The sequence below is a fragment of the Myripristis murdjan genome, chromosome 2, assembly GCF_902150065.1.
Source record: "Myripristis murdjan chromosome 2, fMyrMur1.1, whole genome shotgun sequence".
In the NCBI taxonomy this organism is placed as follows: domain Eukaryota; kingdom Metazoa; phylum Chordata; class Actinopteri; order Holocentriformes; family Holocentridae; genus Myripristis; species Myripristis murdjan.
This window is the reverse complement of record NC_043981.1, coordinates 10442909-10462287: the sequence shown is the minus strand read 5'-3', so window position 1 is coordinate 10462287 and position 19379 is coordinate 10442909. Positions and strand designations below refer to the sequence as shown.

The 19379-nt window shown below is 42.1% G+C and overlaps 1 protein-coding gene across 1 annotated transcript in view; it reads left to right on the top strand.

Moving 5' to 3' along the window:
- LOC115372556 (potassium voltage-gated channel subfamily H member 7-like) overlaps positions 1–19379 on the top strand; it is a 70157-nt gene that overhangs the window by 42501 nt on the left and 8277 nt on the right. Inside the window, exons 8-14 of the mRNA XM_030070560.1 lie at positions 5680–5911; positions 6115–6282; positions 8369–8568; positions 10778–11030; positions 14230–14435; positions 15317–15395; positions 16948–17220. Coding sequence (XP_029926420.1) covers positions 5680–5911; positions 6115–6282; positions 8369–8568; positions 10778–11030; positions 14230–14435; positions 15317–15395; positions 16948–17220 — 1411 coding nt within the window. The remainder of the gene's footprint in view (positions 1–5679; positions 5912–6114; positions 6283–8368; positions 8569–10777; positions 11031–14229; positions 14436–15316; positions 15396–16947; positions 17221–19379) is intronic.

Here is a 19379-nt window from a genome sequence, read left to right as displayed (position 1 = left end):
GCTGGAATGCTTTCTTTTGTGCTTCAGCATACAGACAAATAGGCCAGATTCAATTTGGAAATAATCTTTCACAATGTAAAATACTCCCAATTCACGTTCAAGTATTTTCATATAATTGTTTAAACTTTAACTTGCTGATTGAGGCTGATTCAGACGGGTGATAAATCCCACTCAGAATGCAGGTTAAAACAAAGATTAATACTTTATACTTTCTAACAAGTACTAATTAATATAGTTAGCAGATGCTGTTTGACCCAGGGTATACTGTCTTAATTTTCTCTTTAAATTAAGAAAAACAGAAGCAAAACCTGTAGAGAAGGAGCAACTGATCTGCCAAAACGTGTGAAAATGCCAGATGTCAGGATGCATGATGTAACATTTCCCCCAGAAAAAAAGCTTTTGCACAAAAAAAAAAAAAGACAGATGATTGTGTGTGTTGGGGGCGAGGCCCCAATGTCAGTCTGTTGGTTTGCCGAGTCATTATTTACCATTAGGTGTGTGGTCCTGTGAGGGAGCTCAGGGCTAGAGGCTGGCAGTGAGTGGCAGGTGGAGAAAAAAGAGCAGACAGCTGAGCGACGCCGCGGCACGATGTATGTCCTCGTCATACAACCAGATGAATGGCGCAGTGACAGAGTGTGTGTTCTCGTTACAGCATGTGTCCAAAGCACATCAGCGTCAGAGAGAGCAGAACTCAGTGAAGGGACAAAATGTTTTATTTTTGGCTCTTCCTCTCATAATTTTAGTCCCTGTATAAAAAGAAAAAAGAAAAAAGCAACAACTTGAAATGACACTGCCAGGAACATTTTTAGCTCTTTTCTTTTGGGGTGTGTTATTTTAGCTCTTTGTGCAGAGACAGCGGCTATTTTTAGACCTAATCTCGTGCACCTTTGTTGCGCCTTGGTTGCCTAGAAACCGTTTTCAACAAAATGTCACAGTTTTGCTAATGTCATTAGAAACATGGCAGGTTTAAATTTTTTCTAGTCGGTGTAAGATTTCATCTCTGCTGACGGGCAAGCATAGTAAAATGTCGTGGTGCTGAATTTACTTAGAAGATCCATCTGGGCTTGTACTCATTTTCATATCAATGTCCTGTTGATAAGACATTATTTGCCTATTTGGTCTACATCCACTTGCACACACTGTTTGAATCTGACTGTGTCCATCTGAGGTTATTGCAAATTATCAGGGCTTGATGTGAAAATCCACCCCAAACCAGAAATTCAAAAGTCTTGTTATTTGATCTTGGGCAGGTTGGTCTTGATTTGTGAACTGGTAAGCTCCTGATTCAACATGTCATCAAATTACTCTTCAGAGTATGCAACTTTATGGCCGATGTGACAGTACCCAAGGTGATATTCCTAGGATATGAATAGATTTTCTGGCTCATAACTCTTAAACAACCATATGAGGTAAAGCTCACTTGGTGTGCAGCAATAAATTAGCAACTCAGTCCCTGAGGCCTCAACGTCCGCTTCCTGTTTGTTGTCACTGAAGTCGTTTCCCTCGCTAATATCAAACATTGGCATTGATTGGACCCTAACCTTGGCGGGGAGCTGTTTATGCTCACAAATATTAACTGAACTTTTGAAGCTCAAAGGAAACACCTGCACACATTTTCTTTTACGGTTGATTTCCCGTTATGTGTTTCATATGCAAATGAAAGGTGCTTTATTCAATTCTAATTTTTTTTTTTTCCATCACACCCAAACTTTTTTTCAAACACTTTCTCTCGTCAGCAGAGTGTAAAATATGCATTGTTTCGCCTTTGGTCAAAGCAGGCCGCTACCTGCAGTACCGGCTGTGCTAAACAAAGAAGAGAGAGGAGGCAGATTCAGTGTAACAAGCAGCCCCCTCAAACTCACTTCTGTCCTGTTGAAGCTGTGAGTGCAGCTAGAATAGACACACAGAGTTGTTGTTTTTTTAAAGCCTCCCACAACTATTCGCTCAGAAGATAATGTTCAAAGGGATTTTAGGTGTGTACAAACTGTTTGTTGTCTCTCTGGGTCTGGTGAACAAGCCAGAAAATGTTGTGGTTACATTATGTAGCAGAAATATGACTATTGCTGCGACCAGCTGGAGGGCTGGTTCAAGAACGTACCCTACTGAAGTGTCCCAGAGCAAGGCACTGAATCCCTGCCAGCTCCAGGGCTGCTGCTGTGTAGCCGACGCTGACCTCTGACCTTTTAATGGAGACAGGCAAGTGAAAAGAAATAGGAACTGATAAAGGCAAAATATCTTGCCGCGCACCAACAAAGCTCTAAACCCACTTGATCAATAAGCTATTTATTTCTACATTTTTTGCAAGTCAAAAACATGGCAAGCAGGACGTTTTGTGCTTCGCTTCATCAGGCTTGCTTGTATCCTGGTGAGAGAATATTATATTATTATAATGAAAACCCAATCTTGTCACCCGTTTGCCTATATGTTGTTGTTGTATTATACACAGCATATCTACCATAGGGTTAGGATAGTAATGGATGAAAGGATAATATTTCCATGTGTTCTCATTCAGTGTTCGCAGGATACCTTTCAAGACATTATGCACTGGCATTGCTATGTCTATGGTCAAATTAAGCATCATGGCTAAATTAGAAAGACCTGAAAAGCTCAAAGGGGGAAATCACAGCAGAAACCTCTTTCTAATTCAGGAAGGGCGGTCGACTAAAATGCCATGATGGAGTTTACTGATTTCAACAACATGAGTTGGTTTTTAATGTCAGTGGTGACGTGCCTCCCTCGCCCCCATGGAGGGTATTCCACAAAACACCACTAAAAAGTGGTGATAGTGATTTGAATTTCCAAAACAAAGGCTGAATGTTAGGTTGATGACGGTGGCTAATAATAGACAAAATTTCAGAAGATAAAAAAAAATGACTTTTTTTTAAGTTATCAGGCTCAGTTGCTGGGTGTCTTGTTTTTTGGCTGCACCTCTCGACAATCATTGCTGGAGCGTATATTTCATTTTAAAGCCTAGAATTTAAATAGTAGGTATATACCATCCCTGCCCTCATGCCTTTACTTTCCAGTGCACAGTTTCAATGTCAAAGCATGTTTTAGTTATTTATTTATTTGTTTCCTGGATTATCATACAAAAACTGTAGTGCCTTTGCTGTTCCTAAGTGTAAGTATGAAGTTCACATGAGAACAGCCTGAATATTTTATGTCTTGATGTGTCTTTATGTACACACTATCAGAAGGTTAGATGAACTTTGTTTAACTCATGGGGTTTTAAAATGGCCAGGCCAGCCTGTGAAGGGAAGGAGGCAGATGGCCAGCAAGATATCCGGCGGATATGTTGTATACAGCTGGCTGCTAATGGAAGCTTTAGTGCCACTCCTCAGCCCCAAACCCCTCCGACTTACTGTAAGCCCAGATTCTAATCAACATGTGTGGGCATCGCGATACGACCTTCCCAAACTATATGTGTGCGGTGTCGTCCTTACGGGTCACGATTCGTGAGAGTCAGCATGCACTGCTCCGGAGGCAGCGCATGCTCTCAAAAAAAAATATGTTCATGAGATAATTTAGGGCTTTTCTGTTTAAATATGATTCATCCTCTGTTCTCTCAGTTCTTGCTGGAAGGGCGCGCTGGCTGGGAGCTCAGCCGTGAATGATTGCAGTGATTTAGGGGGGAGATTGGGAGGACGGAGGCTCTATAATGGATCCATCAGAAGGCGCTACAGCACTTTTACCCACCATGACGGAGACAACCATCGGCTCATAAATCATCCCCCCTCCAAAAAAAAAAAAAAAAAAAAAAAAAAAATCCCCTCACCGCTTTTAATACCTGGAGTAAGCAGTGTCATATTTACTCTCACCTGTAAACAAGGTGTTGGAGTAAATAAGCAAGCGTAGACATGAGGACAGACAATTGATTTAGGAGGTGGTGGGTAATGATTTTCCCCAAGGATATTAGGATAATTGTCAGGTGAGTTAGGGAGTGGAAGGACCTATTAGCATTCTCTAAGTCTCACTTATTGTGTTTACAGATTGTGCGACACTAATAGATCAGGACTTGTATCATGGCTGTATGCTGCTCTCCTCTCCCCACCTCCCCTCCCTCAGTCTGTGTGTTAATTTAGTCAGGCTAGAAAATGGAGACGGGAGGATTAAAGTGCTTTGAATTAAACAGAACAGAAGGCGGTGTGTGTGTGTGTCTGTGTGTCTGTGTGTGTATTGTATGCACACAAGTCTGCGGGTGTGTGTGTGCCTGTGTGTGTCCACGTGCATTTCTTAGATGCTGTGTTTTTCTCCCCAGCGACTGGGCTGGGAGCTCTTCGAGGCTTTTTACAAAAGGCTCCAAGTCACTGGTGTTTCGCTTTTCAGAGCTAATTTTGCCATCGTCATTTGCTGTTATTCAATAGCCCTTCATCATTAGCCAATAGATGAATCACGCTGCCTCTCTCTCATACGCTTATTTGCATGCCAATCTGTTCCGCCAGAAGCCAGTTCCATAGTGACTTTCATGTTTTGCAGCGCCACGGGGAGCAACGCTGCTATCGACTATCTCTTAGTCAGTCAAGTTGGGTTGACACTGTGAGATCTGTTTACGCCTGCAGGAAGGATCCAGTAGGGCGCGATCCAGTCTCAAGTTCAGTTCCAAGCTACCGTATAGGACATGTGGCTGGTGAATAAGATTAAGCAGTCCCCATCTACATATGTTTTTCAATCAGTAATCCTCAGCTGAACTTCCTCTTGACCCTGACCCTACATCCAGGCAATGAAAGAAGACAAACAGCTTGTTCACTTTGCTTGATTGCTGGGAAAAGGTTGTTTACCATGCGTACGGCGGCATGCTTGACTGAAGGCGTCTTGTTTTCCTCCACGTGGGGACAGAAAACGTGACTCAAATGGTATCTCAGGCATTGCTTGTGTAATTTTTGGCAAAACTTGCAGAGATGACGCATCTTTACACTGTGTTCCACCGTTTAAAAAATATGGTATTTGGCCTGATGGGGGCATTATAATTAAAGGGCAAATTCCTAATTTGTTCTGATGTTTAAAAAATGCATTGATTTGCTTGAGGGGGGGAAGCTGCTATAAAAGTTCAGAATTTCCCAACTTTCAAAATCCCCAATGTGAAAGACATCACATTACCCGTATGCTTTTTAAAAAAATTTTATTTATTTATTTATTTATTTATTTATTACATTTTAAAGGAACAGTTCAACCAAAATATAAAAGATACCCCTTGTGAGTGGGAAATGTCATTTGGTATATCAAGTGTATCAAGTATAATGGGACAAGATGGGTATTTATTTATGATACTCAGAACATAAAAAAATGTACATGTGAAAAACTCTTTCCAAATAGATACTCAGAAAAATCCACAGCCCTCAGGGGTGATGAGTTTTGTTGGGAACTGTTTCCTGCCAAAGGACACCAACAAACTGTATCCATCCACCTCTAATTCATTCTCATTTTTGGAGGATAGATACAGTTTGCTGGAAGAGTGGAAACCTCACCAAATCACACTGAAACCATCTTGACTGTGCAAGTGGTACATGGGAAAATATCTCTCTTTTTTCCCTTTTTGTATTTTTATGATCTATTCCTTTAAAATAAGACACATCTTGTTATTGAATGGCATTTGACCGGCATGTTTTTTCAAGATGCCGTAGCTGAGTGGTAACTATATTTCTGTATTTGTGTGTATGTGCGTGTGTGTGTGTTTTCTAGACCACCACTCTGATTGGTCTGCTGAAGACGGCCCGTCTCCTCCGGCTGGTGCGTGTAGCCCGCAAGCTGGACCGCTACTCGGAGTATGGTGCCGCCGTGCTCATGCTGCTCATGTGTATCTTTGCCCTCATCGCCCATTGGCTGGCCTGTATCTGGTACGCCATTGGCAACGTGGAGAAGCCTTACCTGGAGCACAAGATTGGCTGGTTGGACAACCTGGGCGTGTCCATAGGTTGGTTTGGTAGCTGTGTTGCTTATCTGTTATTTTATCATATTCAAAAAAAAAAAAAGGTTTTAACCAAATACACAGATATATTGATTAAGGATGCCACAATTATGTGAAGAGACATTTTAATATCAAACTCACAAAAGGCTCAACTTGTGTTAGTTATAATCTCATTCCATATATATTTCAAATTTTTGTAATTATTGCAGGAAAAAAGTACAACTACAGCGACCCCAGCTCGGGCCCGTCCATCAAAGATAAGTATGTCACCGCACTCTACTTCACCTTCAGCAGTTTGACCAGCGTGGGCTTTGGGAATGTCTCCCCCAACACCAACTCTGAGAAGATTTTCTCCATCTGCGTCATGCTCATCGGATGTGAGTGACAGCTGACCCGCAGTGCATAATTTTGTAGTACAGTGTAACCCTGTTTATCTCAGACTCTCCATAATCTGGGGCTTTTTGTGAGAAGGGAAAGTTCAGAGCACTTAAAGCCATGCTAGGCAGGATTTTTGACTTGCTGGCATTGTGCAAAAATAATCCCCATATTGGGCAGGCATTTTTGAGTCTGGTCATTTTGCATGTCAAAACATCAAACTCTGAAGTTTTCTCAGGTTCTCAGTCATCTACGTGCACCCTGTTACCTCTTCATCTCAGTGGTGGCTGCATAGTTGAATATTTTTTTATCATTGGTAGTCACTACGGCAGGTTTTTTTTTTTTTTTTTACCTGCATGCAGCAAGTGCAGACCAAAAAAAAAAAGAGAGAGAGAGAGAGAGGACCGGCTCTGGCTACTGTTGTGAATGTAGAGTGAAGCTAGGAGAGTTGGGGAGGTGTGTGTGTGTGGGTTGGGGGTTGGCGAGGGGTTAATGTGTTGACACTGTAAACTGATCATCTTATTTAAAATAATCAGCAACAACTTAATTGAAAATGATACAATTTCATTTAGAGGGGAATAAGGGAAATCCGACAATCAGGCTGGGTTTTTTTGTGTGCGCGTGAGTGTGTGTGTGCGTGAAAAACTGGCTCTCTTAACAGAGATTAATTTGTCCATGTACCTTAATCTGATGGAGTAACATCCTTGCACTGAGAAACAGCATAATAGGATTTGTGAATTTACTCTGGCTTGCCAGTTATACTATCACGGCTCCACATTATATTGAGGATAAATGAAGCATTGTTGGTCCAGGCGGGACACACAAGTCATGCACTCTGCATCAGCTGATCATCAACTGATCTAAACACTGGTTTACTTGTTGACTGATTGTGCTGCTTTATCTCTCCATCTTCCCAGCCTCCTCTTGTTCTGATTCTTTATTAATGAATATAATTGCGGGTGTATGTTTCTGCAGGTTTGTCTCTTGAAATTATGTATCCTCCATACCTCAGTAATATATGCTGCAGTCTGTTTTGAATACCCCTGGGTGGTTTGATTGCACTCCCTGCTAAATAATTAGCATGCTGCTTGGGTTCATACACGGAGTTCATGCACACCCTGGAGAGCAGAACCTGTACTGCCAAATACATTTTCATAACCATTTATTCAATCGTGGTTTCTGACAAGTTTTTCTGTTTGAATTATGCTTGTATTATACATTTTGCCCATAACACTGTTCATAACACTGCCATTGCAATGATATCTGGTGCAGCAAAAAATAATGCAGTTCTACAACAATGTGGCTAAGTATAGATATTTAAAAAAATGTAAATAAAATAGCAGTTCCGCTACTTTCTATAGTTTGATATAATGCAATAGTGGTTAAACCTATGCCCAGGTCATGAAAGCTTTTACATTTGCTGTTGTAAATATCCAGTGTCTGGAAGGTCTTTTCAGAGAAAAATTCCTCAGCCCATTTTACATGGATGTTTAAAACACGTCTCCCTCAGGCAAAGTCAGCAGGATTGCCATCTTTCAGAAAGTGTGAACAAAGGGCTCCGAAAAGTTTGCGAGCGAGCCCTCGCACTTGTCGATTTTACAGTAAGACACAAGGCTGTGATTGGAGGCACTTGGGCATGGGAATAAATAGAAAAAGAACCAGAAAGTTAGCATGAACAGCGAGGGCCACCGTGAGTGAACAGACAAACAAAAGAGAAACTCAAAACTCCAGCAACAGAAACTGTTGATCTCTTGGCATCAGCACTGTGACTGACAAGAGATCTCTGAAGTGCAGCAACGACTTTGTAGCTCCAAAGATATCACCAAAAAATGAAGATCTCCCAGATTATCACTTTAAAATGCATGTTTTATTATAGAGTTTTTTTTTTTTGTTTTTTTTTTTTGCCGCTGCAGGATTTCAAACCTTTAATGCTAGTATCTCCAAACATCTCGGACCGCATAATATGCAACCTTGTAATTCAAAGCTTGTGATCTGATTGCATCTTTACCCGGAATTTTGCAATGGCAGGATTAATGAACACCACAAGACTAGTCGATGCTCACTCGTGTGGCTTCTCATCTCTCCCAGCTCTTATGTATGCCAGTATCTTTGGGAATGTGTCAGCCATCATCCAGAGGTTGTATTCGGGCACGGCCAGGTACCACCTCCAAATGCTACGGGTCAAAGAATTCATCCGCTTCCACCAGATCCCCAACCCACTGAGGCAGAGGCTGGAGGAGTACTTCCAACACGCCTGGACGTACACCAACGGCATAGACATGAATATGGTACGAGAGGAGGCATGCGCACTGCTGTTGTTGTCAGGACGGGGCGCTGCCTTATGTTTTCACAACTGCAACTAAAAAGACATCTGTTGCTTTTCTCTCTCTCTCACATGTACTTTTCATTTGTCAGACTTTTGTTGTTTTGAAACTATCTTGTCCCCGAAAGCGCTCTTACCACATCAACTTTGAAAGGTCTTGCTACGTCACTGGCATAGTATAATGTTTTCATCATGATTATACTGTGCAATGTTTAATCATAGCCACTAACTGAATGAAAGCCATGGTTACCGCTCCTGCGCTTTGCAGGGCAGTAATGCTGGCTTGTCTCATCATGATACTGTTCATGGTACTTATATAAGTTTGTCTTTTCCATGTCTGCCTCATGTCAAATGGAATGACCCCACCACTCTGGTAAGAGCAGGAGGTACATGTGTTACCAGAACTGATGTTAATATGAATGTCCCTCTGTAGTCGAGCCTCATTATAGCTGTGTCTGATGCTAATAGTGGAATGCTGTGAGCTGTAGCCTTTAGCTACACTGTACATATATACAGTGACAGATGACACATAGCATTAGTCTAACGTTTTAACAGATCCCCATGTCGTTAAAGTGTGAGTGCATGTGATTTGAGGGCATGCTCCCTCAGTTTCTTTTGACATGTTACCTAACTTCCTGCACATAATCATACTGTACATGAACACATAACCATACTGTACAAACCACTTGTGATCATAGGTGGATTCACAGTATCTACTCAGTGCATGCCGGTCAGTCCAGCAGATAGAAAACACTGAATGTTCTTTACAGGCCACAGTTGTCTATCGTTGATAGACTTGCATGTGGCCTGCCTCAAAGGTCGCTTTTGCATGAAATCTATGTATTCAAACACAACCCCATGATATTCATCTGGTACCAGAGACTGAGTGAATCACGCCTGTGGAAGTGGGCACAGCCTCGCCGGGCACTGCCAGGTTTCCCTCCCACTGTGGGAGGCTTGGCTGTATGCTCTCCGCGGTGGCACCTGCACTTGCCAAATGTTGTTCAATCTTTCCTTTCCAAATCGACTGATCAGCCTTTGTTCTACCAGGCAACAAAAAAAGAAGCCTGTCAGAGGCAAGAAAAGCAGCTCAAGTCTACATTTCTGCAGTGCTTGTGTCATTAGCACATTTTATTCAATGTGAAAATGACAAAGGATAAGAAATGTGCTCTTTTTTCAACTGTCCCCTTTGTGTCCTTGAAGCCCTCTCCTTGCCTTTCAGTGTCTGTTATGGTGTTAATGTAAAAAAAAAAAATGGTCAGTATTTGCAGTAAGTTCACATTATGTTAGAGCAACATTAGTTGTTATGCCAGTATCTTTGTCGTTAAAGGGTAAGTGTTAACGTTTAACATTATAATCTATAAATATGCATTAGAAAGCTCCTCTCCTAAAAGTCACGGTTTTGATGTTAAAAATGTTAAACGTTAAATTAAATGTTAAATGTTAAAAAGACTAAAGCACTTTCCCAAATATTTTCTCATTGTATTTTCAATGATCTGCCAGGCTAACTCAGTTTTGAGGTAAGTCAATAATCCTTGACTAATCTGATTGTGGATGAGTCAAGATTGGCATTTTGTTTTATTTTTCCTTTATGTTCTTTTTTTGACGTTGTATAGCAGATTATGGGCCAGAGTACTGAGGAATCATGAATAAACTGACATTTTTTGGAGACAAGACTGAGTATGTGCTTTTAGTTTACGGCCTTATATAACAGATCATGGTTGAAAGAGTAGTTTTATCATCACAGCACATGAAGGCTCCGAGACTCCTCAAGAAATGTGTCAAACTATCACAAACAGGAAAGAAAACATATTTCACAGCAAACGTCAAATCTGTGTTTTGAGTTTGTGGTGTCATTTATCTGCGAAAGGTCCAATCCCTAAATGTTATGTCTTGTCTCTTATCATAACAGTAAACAATATATATTTTTTCTGTAGACAGGCAGTGCAGTCTATTTCCGCTGCAGGGTATAGGTTTTGAAAAGAAGGAAGAAACACAGATGGCAATTGTATCGAAATTTCTCTGGGAATCCACTCAATCTGATCGGCAACTTCATCCCAACCCAAAACTCATACATCTAAAGCTTCAGCACATCACAGCACTGACAGCGTTTCTGCTTCCATGTCATGTCTGACAGAGCCTCCTGTCTGCTTTGACTCCTGTTTCACATCCAGGTCCTGAAGGGTTTCCCGGAGTGCCTGCAGGCGGATATCTGCCTTCACCTCAACAAGAACCTCCTCCAGGGCTGCAAGGCGTTTCGCGGAGCCACCAAAGGTTGCCTCCGAGCCTTGGCCATGAGGTTCAAGACCACCCACGCTCCACCTGGAGACACCCTGGTCCACTCCGGCGATGTGCTCACTGTGCTTTACTTCATCTCCCGCGGGTCCATCGAAATCCTCAAGGATGACGTGGTAGTGGCCATCCTGGGTGGGTCTGCTGTAACCTCAAGATGTGAACAGTGTTTCATTTAGGAGTGTCAGTAAACTGCTCCGGCCAGTAAAGTAAAGTAAAGGCAGCAGTGATTTATGGTGGTCTACAACACAACTGACACAAAGTCCAGTCTATTACAATAGAGACAAATAAGGTAGCCATTTAAACAGATACATAGACACAGCAACATATAGGCACCGAAACACCACCTAAAAAAGCAATATAACATCAGCCAGCAAGCAAGTCTATTTATACAGCACAGTTCACATGCAGTACACATTGACGGTTCAAAGGGCATTATAAATTAGCAGATAAAAGAACATAGAAAAATAAGAAATAAGTGGGAAAAATAAGTGCATCAAAACATTTAAAAGGGCATTAAAATAAATAAGGTAATTGATAAAAATGATAGTTGCAAAAAATCAGTTAGAAATCAGTCAACTGGTTAACAAAAAGCATCTGAAAGTACTACAGGCAAATATTACAGGTGGAAGGAGTGCTGCAATGTTATACTGAAGTAGAGGTGCTTTTGTTGTGCTGGTATTTTACTCAAGTAGAAGTCAAAGTACTGATGTAAATATTCTACTTCAGTATAAGAAAAAAAACTGCTTACTCAGAGTACATGTCAGAGATCAGACCAGATTCTTTTAGTTGGAAAAATTTGAAATTACAAAATAAATTTCACAAAGAAAGTAAAGCCTTGTACATTGTAATGGGTGCAGTTTAAAATGCAGCTAAGTAGAATACTGAAGCAAAAAAAATAATTTTTTAAAGTCAGTAATAATAATTACTGATTAAAAAAAAATACCCAATACCCAATTAATGCCCAATTATTATACCAAATTGTGAATGTATTTACTTACTTCCACCCTCAAAAAATAGTATAAGAACACTGCTTTGTTATTGCTTCTTTGGCTTAAGAATGAGTTTTATTGGTCTTTGTAGCTAAAATCTCCTACAGCATCAGTTGTTCACTCCAAGCGCCATCCTTGGTCATTTAGCTGTTAAAAATGTAGCTTGGTGGGGGGGTTGGAAATGTCTTGAAATTCCATGGAGTGAGAAAAAAAGAGTGCAGGCAAAGACATCAGTTTGTTTTCACGCCTTGCAAATTAATCACTTAGTCATCAGCATCGATCAAGAACCCTGTAAACCCCCTACCGATATGCTATGTTTATATGTTTATTGCACCTGTAAATGATGATCATGCGTGCTATAGGGTTTTCTTAGGAGCTGTCATAACCCATTGTTGAGCACAATATTGAAAAAAACTGCATCATTACCACAATAGGTGCACACTTGCATGGGGTAGAAGGCTCTTGAGATCCCCTGATGTTGCCAAGACACCCCAAAATTTATAATGAGGCTGTTGGAGTTCATCTGATTGGGCTTGTAAGGAGCCTGACAGCACCTCAGAGGAACCGCAGCATGGCACGTCTAATAGTCCTGTCATTACATAGCCTGGTTAGCTTCGCCCAAGCTCACCTCCATTAGATGCGGGTGGGCTGTCTAAATGAAGATGGCTCCGCTCTGTTGTGACATGGCTCGCTTGGCAGCTGAGATCTCTATTGGCTGCGTCCTTAACGACTTACTTCAAAGAGCACTGTGATTGCCGCCGCCGCCGCACAGTTGTGCCGGAGATGAAGGGAGAGGACAGGAGGGAGCGGAGGAGGACATGTGGTGGGACAGGGCTAACAGAGGACATGCGTTAATGAAAAGAGGAGAGCATGATAGCTTATAAATAGAGATAGATTACAATAGAAACAGGGAGGGAGCAACAGAGGAGCAAGTGGGCGGAGTAGAAAGGAGAGGAATGAAATGTGAGAGAAAGAACAGAGGAGAGAGAAAGAGGGGGGCGGATCGAGGAATTCAGGAGAGAGGGAAAGCCACAAAGGGGGGAAAGAGAGCCTCAGAGCGACAGAGAGAGAGAGGGAGTGGGGGAGAGAGAGAGAGGGAGAGGGAGCTGGTGCGAGTTTCACAGGATGGTTTATTATGCTATCTGATTGTCAGTTCACTATGATGGAGTGCTCGATGACAGGAGCCGCTGAGCTGCATAGCATTATTGACAGCCACCAAATGTAATCAGAGTAAATCTCCTCCTCGTCTCCTCTCTGTCTCACACTCTCTCTCTCCTTCCATCTCCATGCCTGTCTCTCCCTCTTATCCCAGCTGCCAGCAGGTGCACCAAGTTAAGCCATGTTTTTTTCTTTTTTTCTTTTTTTTTTTTTTTTTTGGTTTGTTTGTTTTTCACCCAGCCAATAAGGTTTGGCCAAAACTGATGACACAATAGGGTCACGATGGATGTTGAGGTAGTAGGTTTCACAGCAGCTCAGCACATTTGCCCTGCTATGGCTGGAGAAGTGCTGATTACTCTATTTCCACACTATCATGGCTACCACTACTACCACTCCCGTACGGTCGTGCATCACGCTAATATGCACATGCTGTTGCTTCCACTGTTCCACAGGATAGTCATCAAATTGCTATTAGTTCAGCATATGCAATGAAAGCAGCAGAAACCATGAATTTATAAGTAGGTGGAAATGATGAATTATCGTCAAATTGGCTCCCCTGCACACACCAACAACAAACTGAACAGATAGGAGTATTTATAAATATTCATAATTTATAAGGCTTAATAAGATTGCATAAAGTCTTGTGGAAAGCCTTGGCTGGATTTGCCTTACAAAGACACACTAACTCCACCGCTCTCCTCGTACAAACACACACACACACACCCACACACACACACAATCAGCCGTGGCCACTCTTCTGGTGAATTCAGACTAAAGAGAACACAATAAACCCCGTGGTCATCCCATGTAGGTCATTTCTGACTAAACAGAGAGAGGAATGTATGGACAGTGTGACCTCCATGTACACGTACTGGCATCCTGTAAATCCTTTTTTTAGATGACCCCTATGCCCTTTAGCCCCTTTTGCATTTCACCATTTTGTGCCAGGTGGCTTGTCACTTAATAGGTCATTGCATACTGTATCGTCTAATTACATGTTCGACCAGCAGCTGAATGAATTAACAGAGGTTAACGTTGCTTTTCGCCCCCAACATTGTTCCCCGATAAGAATGCCAGGAACAGATAAGCGTAAAAAGGCTTATGGGATTAATTATCCGAGGGGAGATAGGCACTGTGATTGTATGCCGCTCACCTTGCTGCCCTCCGTCCTTCTTCCCCCTCAGGCAAGAATGACATCTTCGGTGAGATGATCCACCTGTACGCCAAGCCGGGGAAGTCGTGCGCCGACGTGCGGGCGCTGAGCTACTGCGACCTCCACACCATCCAGAGGGAGGAGATCCTGGAGGTGCTGGACATGTATCCTGAGTTCGCCGACCACTTCCTGACCAACCTGGAGTTGACCTTTGACCTCCGCGATGACAACGCCAAGGTAAGTAGCACTGCTATCTTTTCTTTGCTCTAAAATTTCCCTTTTAGTAGTTTCAGAGTTAGAAAATTTTTCCATATTGCACAACAATGTCACATCTATATGCTGGGTTTGAAATATTCAAACCCGAGTTGACAATGTTTTACAGCTGCAGCATTACATGTTACAGAAACTATATCTATATGCATTGTGCATCATTTTATACACATTTCCCTGCAATTCAGCGCAACATATTTGATATCTTTGGAAATTGGATCGACACTGGAATATAAAATGAAGTTCTGCAGTTTTGCACAAAGCAAGTAAAAGAGTGATGACTAATTTAGGCATTTTCTTTTAATCTGCCATTCGCTAGCGGACAAGAATGAGAGATAGTGCGTATTAGTCAAGTACTTAGGGTGGGGTGGATATTACTGAGGACGTGATGTAGGCTGTAATTATGATGTATTGAGTGCAACTGAAAGATATGTCAGCCTGTGGCATGTGAGAGGGAATCCACATGTTAGTGAGTGATCATTTTATTTATTTATTTATGTTAAGAGAGGAGGCTATCGACTTAATGCATTTTTATTGACTCTGACAGCTGGAGAGTATGGAAGTATCGGAGGAAGATGTAGTAGAGAGGGAACGGGAGATTAAGCTATGGCAAATTGTGTTTCTGATGTCCTCTTGTTGAATAAATATTGCTTTTAATGGAAAGAGTTTTGTACTTAAAAGCTTTATATTCTAGACCAGTAGGAGCAAGCATCACTCTAAATGTGACAGGCTTAACTAGTATGTGTGCTTTTGTTACTTCTTGCATGCATGCATCCACGCTATTTATCTTGCATGCCTTAGTCTGGTCATACATCCTCTTTTTTCTTCTTTTTTTTTTTTTTTTTTAGACAAACCCACAAGCTGCTGATTCTGACGATGACAACAAATGTCGAAGACGGGTGTCCTACAAAAGGAAATCCTCCACAGGTGAGGCTTTACCCCTTTCAACGTCAAAATTAGTATTTTTGTGTTTTTGTTGTTTTTTCTAAGATCCACAAGCGGAAGCTGTGTGATGAGATGCAGTCACATATGGTTGCTGCCAACTGTGATGAATGTCAGGATTCTTGTGCATTTGCTGCTCATTTGGTTTCCTGCGTGCGTGTTCAAAACACTAATGAATCTAACAATCCCATCAACGCTCCCTTCACTCCCTCTCTGTATTCCCAGAATATTCCTGTTTGTGAAAAATGTGGTATCTCATCCCCCAAACAGAATCTCAAACATATTGTGAGTCCCATCATGTGGCGACATACATTGCCAGATTTATCAACAAGCCCATTCCGAATCACAATAACTAATTCAAGAATCCAGGCTATACTACAGTGCCTCCTGGCAGTGATATGAGTCCCATAACATCCTGAAACATCTGTAAAGGGAGGTGCCGACTCAAAACCCCCGACAGCACAGTCATACTTATGAGTTTCCAATCTTTTAACTCCTTAAACTCTCATTTCCTCCATAAATTCCTCCTTCTAAAGCAGCAAAATTAGGAAGAGACATTTTTTCCATATTGTACGACAGTTTCACATCCATATTCCGTATCTGCTGGTTGCCGCTCTTCACTGAAGCTACATCCCATGTATAGCAGTGAAATGCACAAACCTAACATGCAGTTGTTCTGTGGCTGCAGCGTGACATCAAATAGAAAATATCTAGAAGTCGTATGCATCATTTTATTCACATGTCCCTGTAATTCAGCAGGACATATTTGGTATTGTTGGAAACATTGGGATTTCAGCTACAATTCAAAATAAAGTTTTGTGGGTTTGAGCAAAGATCTGCTGTGCAGCAATGACAAAACCACTAACGGGGCTGAGGGGGTTTTAACATCTAAGCCAGCTTAACAGTTCTAAGTATAGTTGCATTAGGACCTGTTTTGGGAAGAAAATACACACATTCAAATGAGTTCCTTTGCACATAAACACACCGGTCCCGCTGCCCTCAGACTGCAGCACAGCTCTCAGTCTGACAGATTTCTCTGTGTTTGAGCGAGAGCAGCTCGCACCGTGGGAGCAGTTGTAATTTGAGTTCTAACAGCTAGGAGAGTTGGGACTTCGAGCCGGAGCCTCCACACAGCAGCACTCAGCAGTTTGGCATTGATTCAAGCAAATCTAATTGGTCACCATGGTTACAGGCCCTCAGAATACAGTATCACCATCTCCCAATATAACACAAGTGAAGACAGAGCACACTTAACAATCCGTTTCACAGCAGAAGCGGCCGGCATAGCCTGCTGAAATTCATCAGGTGTTGCGTGGTTGTGCTTTGAATCGATGAAGTGCGAAGGGGTACAAGTGCAATCATTGATTTGTTGTTGATTTAATCACACACATAAAAAATAAAGTGATGCCCAATTGCACTGCACGATAAATCTCAAACAGTCATTAATTGCACAACATAAAAAGCTTGCTGATAAATTCTTCTTTGATCATCTGGCTCCTCCAAACACGTTCCCTGATTATCGTTTCCCCACCTCCAGGCGGCCACAACAAGGAGTCGGTGGCCACGTACTGTGACACCAAGCGGGAGAGGCAGGTCTACTCCTCCTCAGCCGAGGGAAGGCAAGAGAAAGACTCCGCCGAGGAAGGAGAGGAGGAGGAGGAGGAAGGGAGGGAGGAAGAGGAGGAGCAGAGGCCACTGTGTTCGGGGGTGCTGGGGTACCCGGTGGTTCGGGACCACACCCTGGGCCTGGGGCTGAGCAGCACCCCGGACACCCAGGCGGGAGACGGCACACAGAGCCAGTCGTATAAAGGTGAGATGATCCTGACAATAGAAACAGTCGCCTTTTTTTTTTATTATTCCTTTTTATTCCTTGCCTCTTCTCTTTTCTTTGTTTTTGTCCTTCCCACACCTTTTATTTATTTACTTAGTAACAAGGGAGTTATTTTTGACTCAGAAAGCAGACAAACAGCACAGAGCCTCTTCAAAAGCCTTTTTCTTCTCTTCCCTGTCATTCAACTGATTTTTTTTCCCCTAGGCACTGAATTTTTCTATTTTTGCCCACACATCAAACAAATAAAGTTAAAGAAACATAATCAAAACCAAAATAACAGCGATGAGACAGTGACGAGATAACCGTTTCGGTCGTGCACACAGTTTGCAAATCACTGTCTTCTATTAATGGTTATATGGATATTTCCTGTAAATGTGTGAGATATTTCACTTAACCTGATTCGCAGGAAGCCCGAAATGATTTTATATGAATACAAACCACAGAGCAATAAATGTCCTCTAAAGTTTTGATCTGAAAGGGTAATTGGCTCAGAAGTTAATTTAGAAAAACCCAAATATCCCTAAGCCCCCAAAGTGGAATGTCACACCTATTAAAAATCCAAACAAGGATTATGTGTCATTATGGTGAAACCTAAAACCCACTCAGTAATAAAACTTAAGAGGATTATGTTCAGCGACCAGGGTCACCCCTTTTGATCACAGGCCATGACCAAATAAAGGATTTACAGGAAACATTTGTCAAAATCGTGTTGTCTACATTACTGTATGTGGTAAATTTGGTCACATTGGAAGGTTTTTATGAAACACGAGAGATAAGCGTAATAATATTGCCGTGTCAGGATGTTTCTGTTTTTTCCTTTTCTGTTTTTTCCAGCTGCCTTGAAAACCGGATACTGCGCAGCACGTCGGCATGTTATACATCAGGGGAAAATGATATTGATGGGAGTAAATACACTCTGTCAGTCCAACAGAACAAATAAAAAACCACATGTGCAATAAAGAGCTGTAAGAGAGCTGTTAAGTCCTGCAGATCCCAGTACAGTTGAGGCTGTCTGAGTGCGTAGGGCTGCAGGCTTGACTGAGCAGCATCCACACAAAAGGCTGCAGTTAGGATCTAAATCTCAGGCAAGCTTTAGCAGAAAGCCTCACTTTCACTGTCTGGCTGCCGCTACATGTTGAGAAAACACACTTGGGGCCAGTTTGAGTCTGTGGCTCGACCTAATGTAACCCCGAAAGAAGAAACTGTAATGCAGCAGCTTAGATCTTTTTCAGTGTTCGGCGATCGCAAGCCTCTGCAAACACATACATCCGCTCAAAAAGTAGCACAACACGAGTACGACGGCGTAACACAACCGTGCACTTGTGCGGCAGTGGGTTCGTGAAACAAAAATTGCAGCAGGGCGCTTGCAGGGCTCATTTTAAGCAGCGTGCTTAAGCAGGGGCTGCTCCGAGATGGGAAACTGTGTCAGTGTGTGTTGATTTGACAGTAATATCATATAATTCAGCTGCTGAAGCCGTAATAGGATTTCTGCCGGAGTGGAGAGCAGAGTGATATTGATTCCTATAATCAGCACGGCAGGAGCAAACCACAGGAAATGTCAATTTCACCTCCAGAGGCCAATCGCTATTCTTCCACAGAAAATCCAAAGTGGAGGAACAAAAAACAGTGTTGAGATCTTGATTCGCAACCAGGGTCACGTGTAAAATTATTATTAACTGTTGTTATATTCAGACTAAGTGGGCTTTTTATTCATCAGGTGGTTTCCTACATGAATCTGAAATCACCTGACGCCTGTACAGAAAACTGCAGACCAGCTATTGAAACAGGCCAGGGAAATAATAAAAAGTACAGATGTCTGAATTAAAGGCGCACTACACAAAATTGCTGTTAGGGAATAAACACATATCACCATCGGTCATACTCACTGATAAATTATGTGCTTAGTCCACTTTTTTGTTGATTCTAAATGGATTGATTTAAATCAATGCTAAGCATATTGCATTGCAGTTTGCCCCTCCTCCCTCGCTAAGCTAACCACCAGCAGCGAGTTTTCATTTCCTAGGATGGCAACGGAATGAAATGAATGCCAAAATGTAAAACATCCTGTCACCGCCCTAGGAAAAAAAAATTGCCTGCCTGAACCTACCTGTCCAACAGAAAACAGGCCAACACCACGT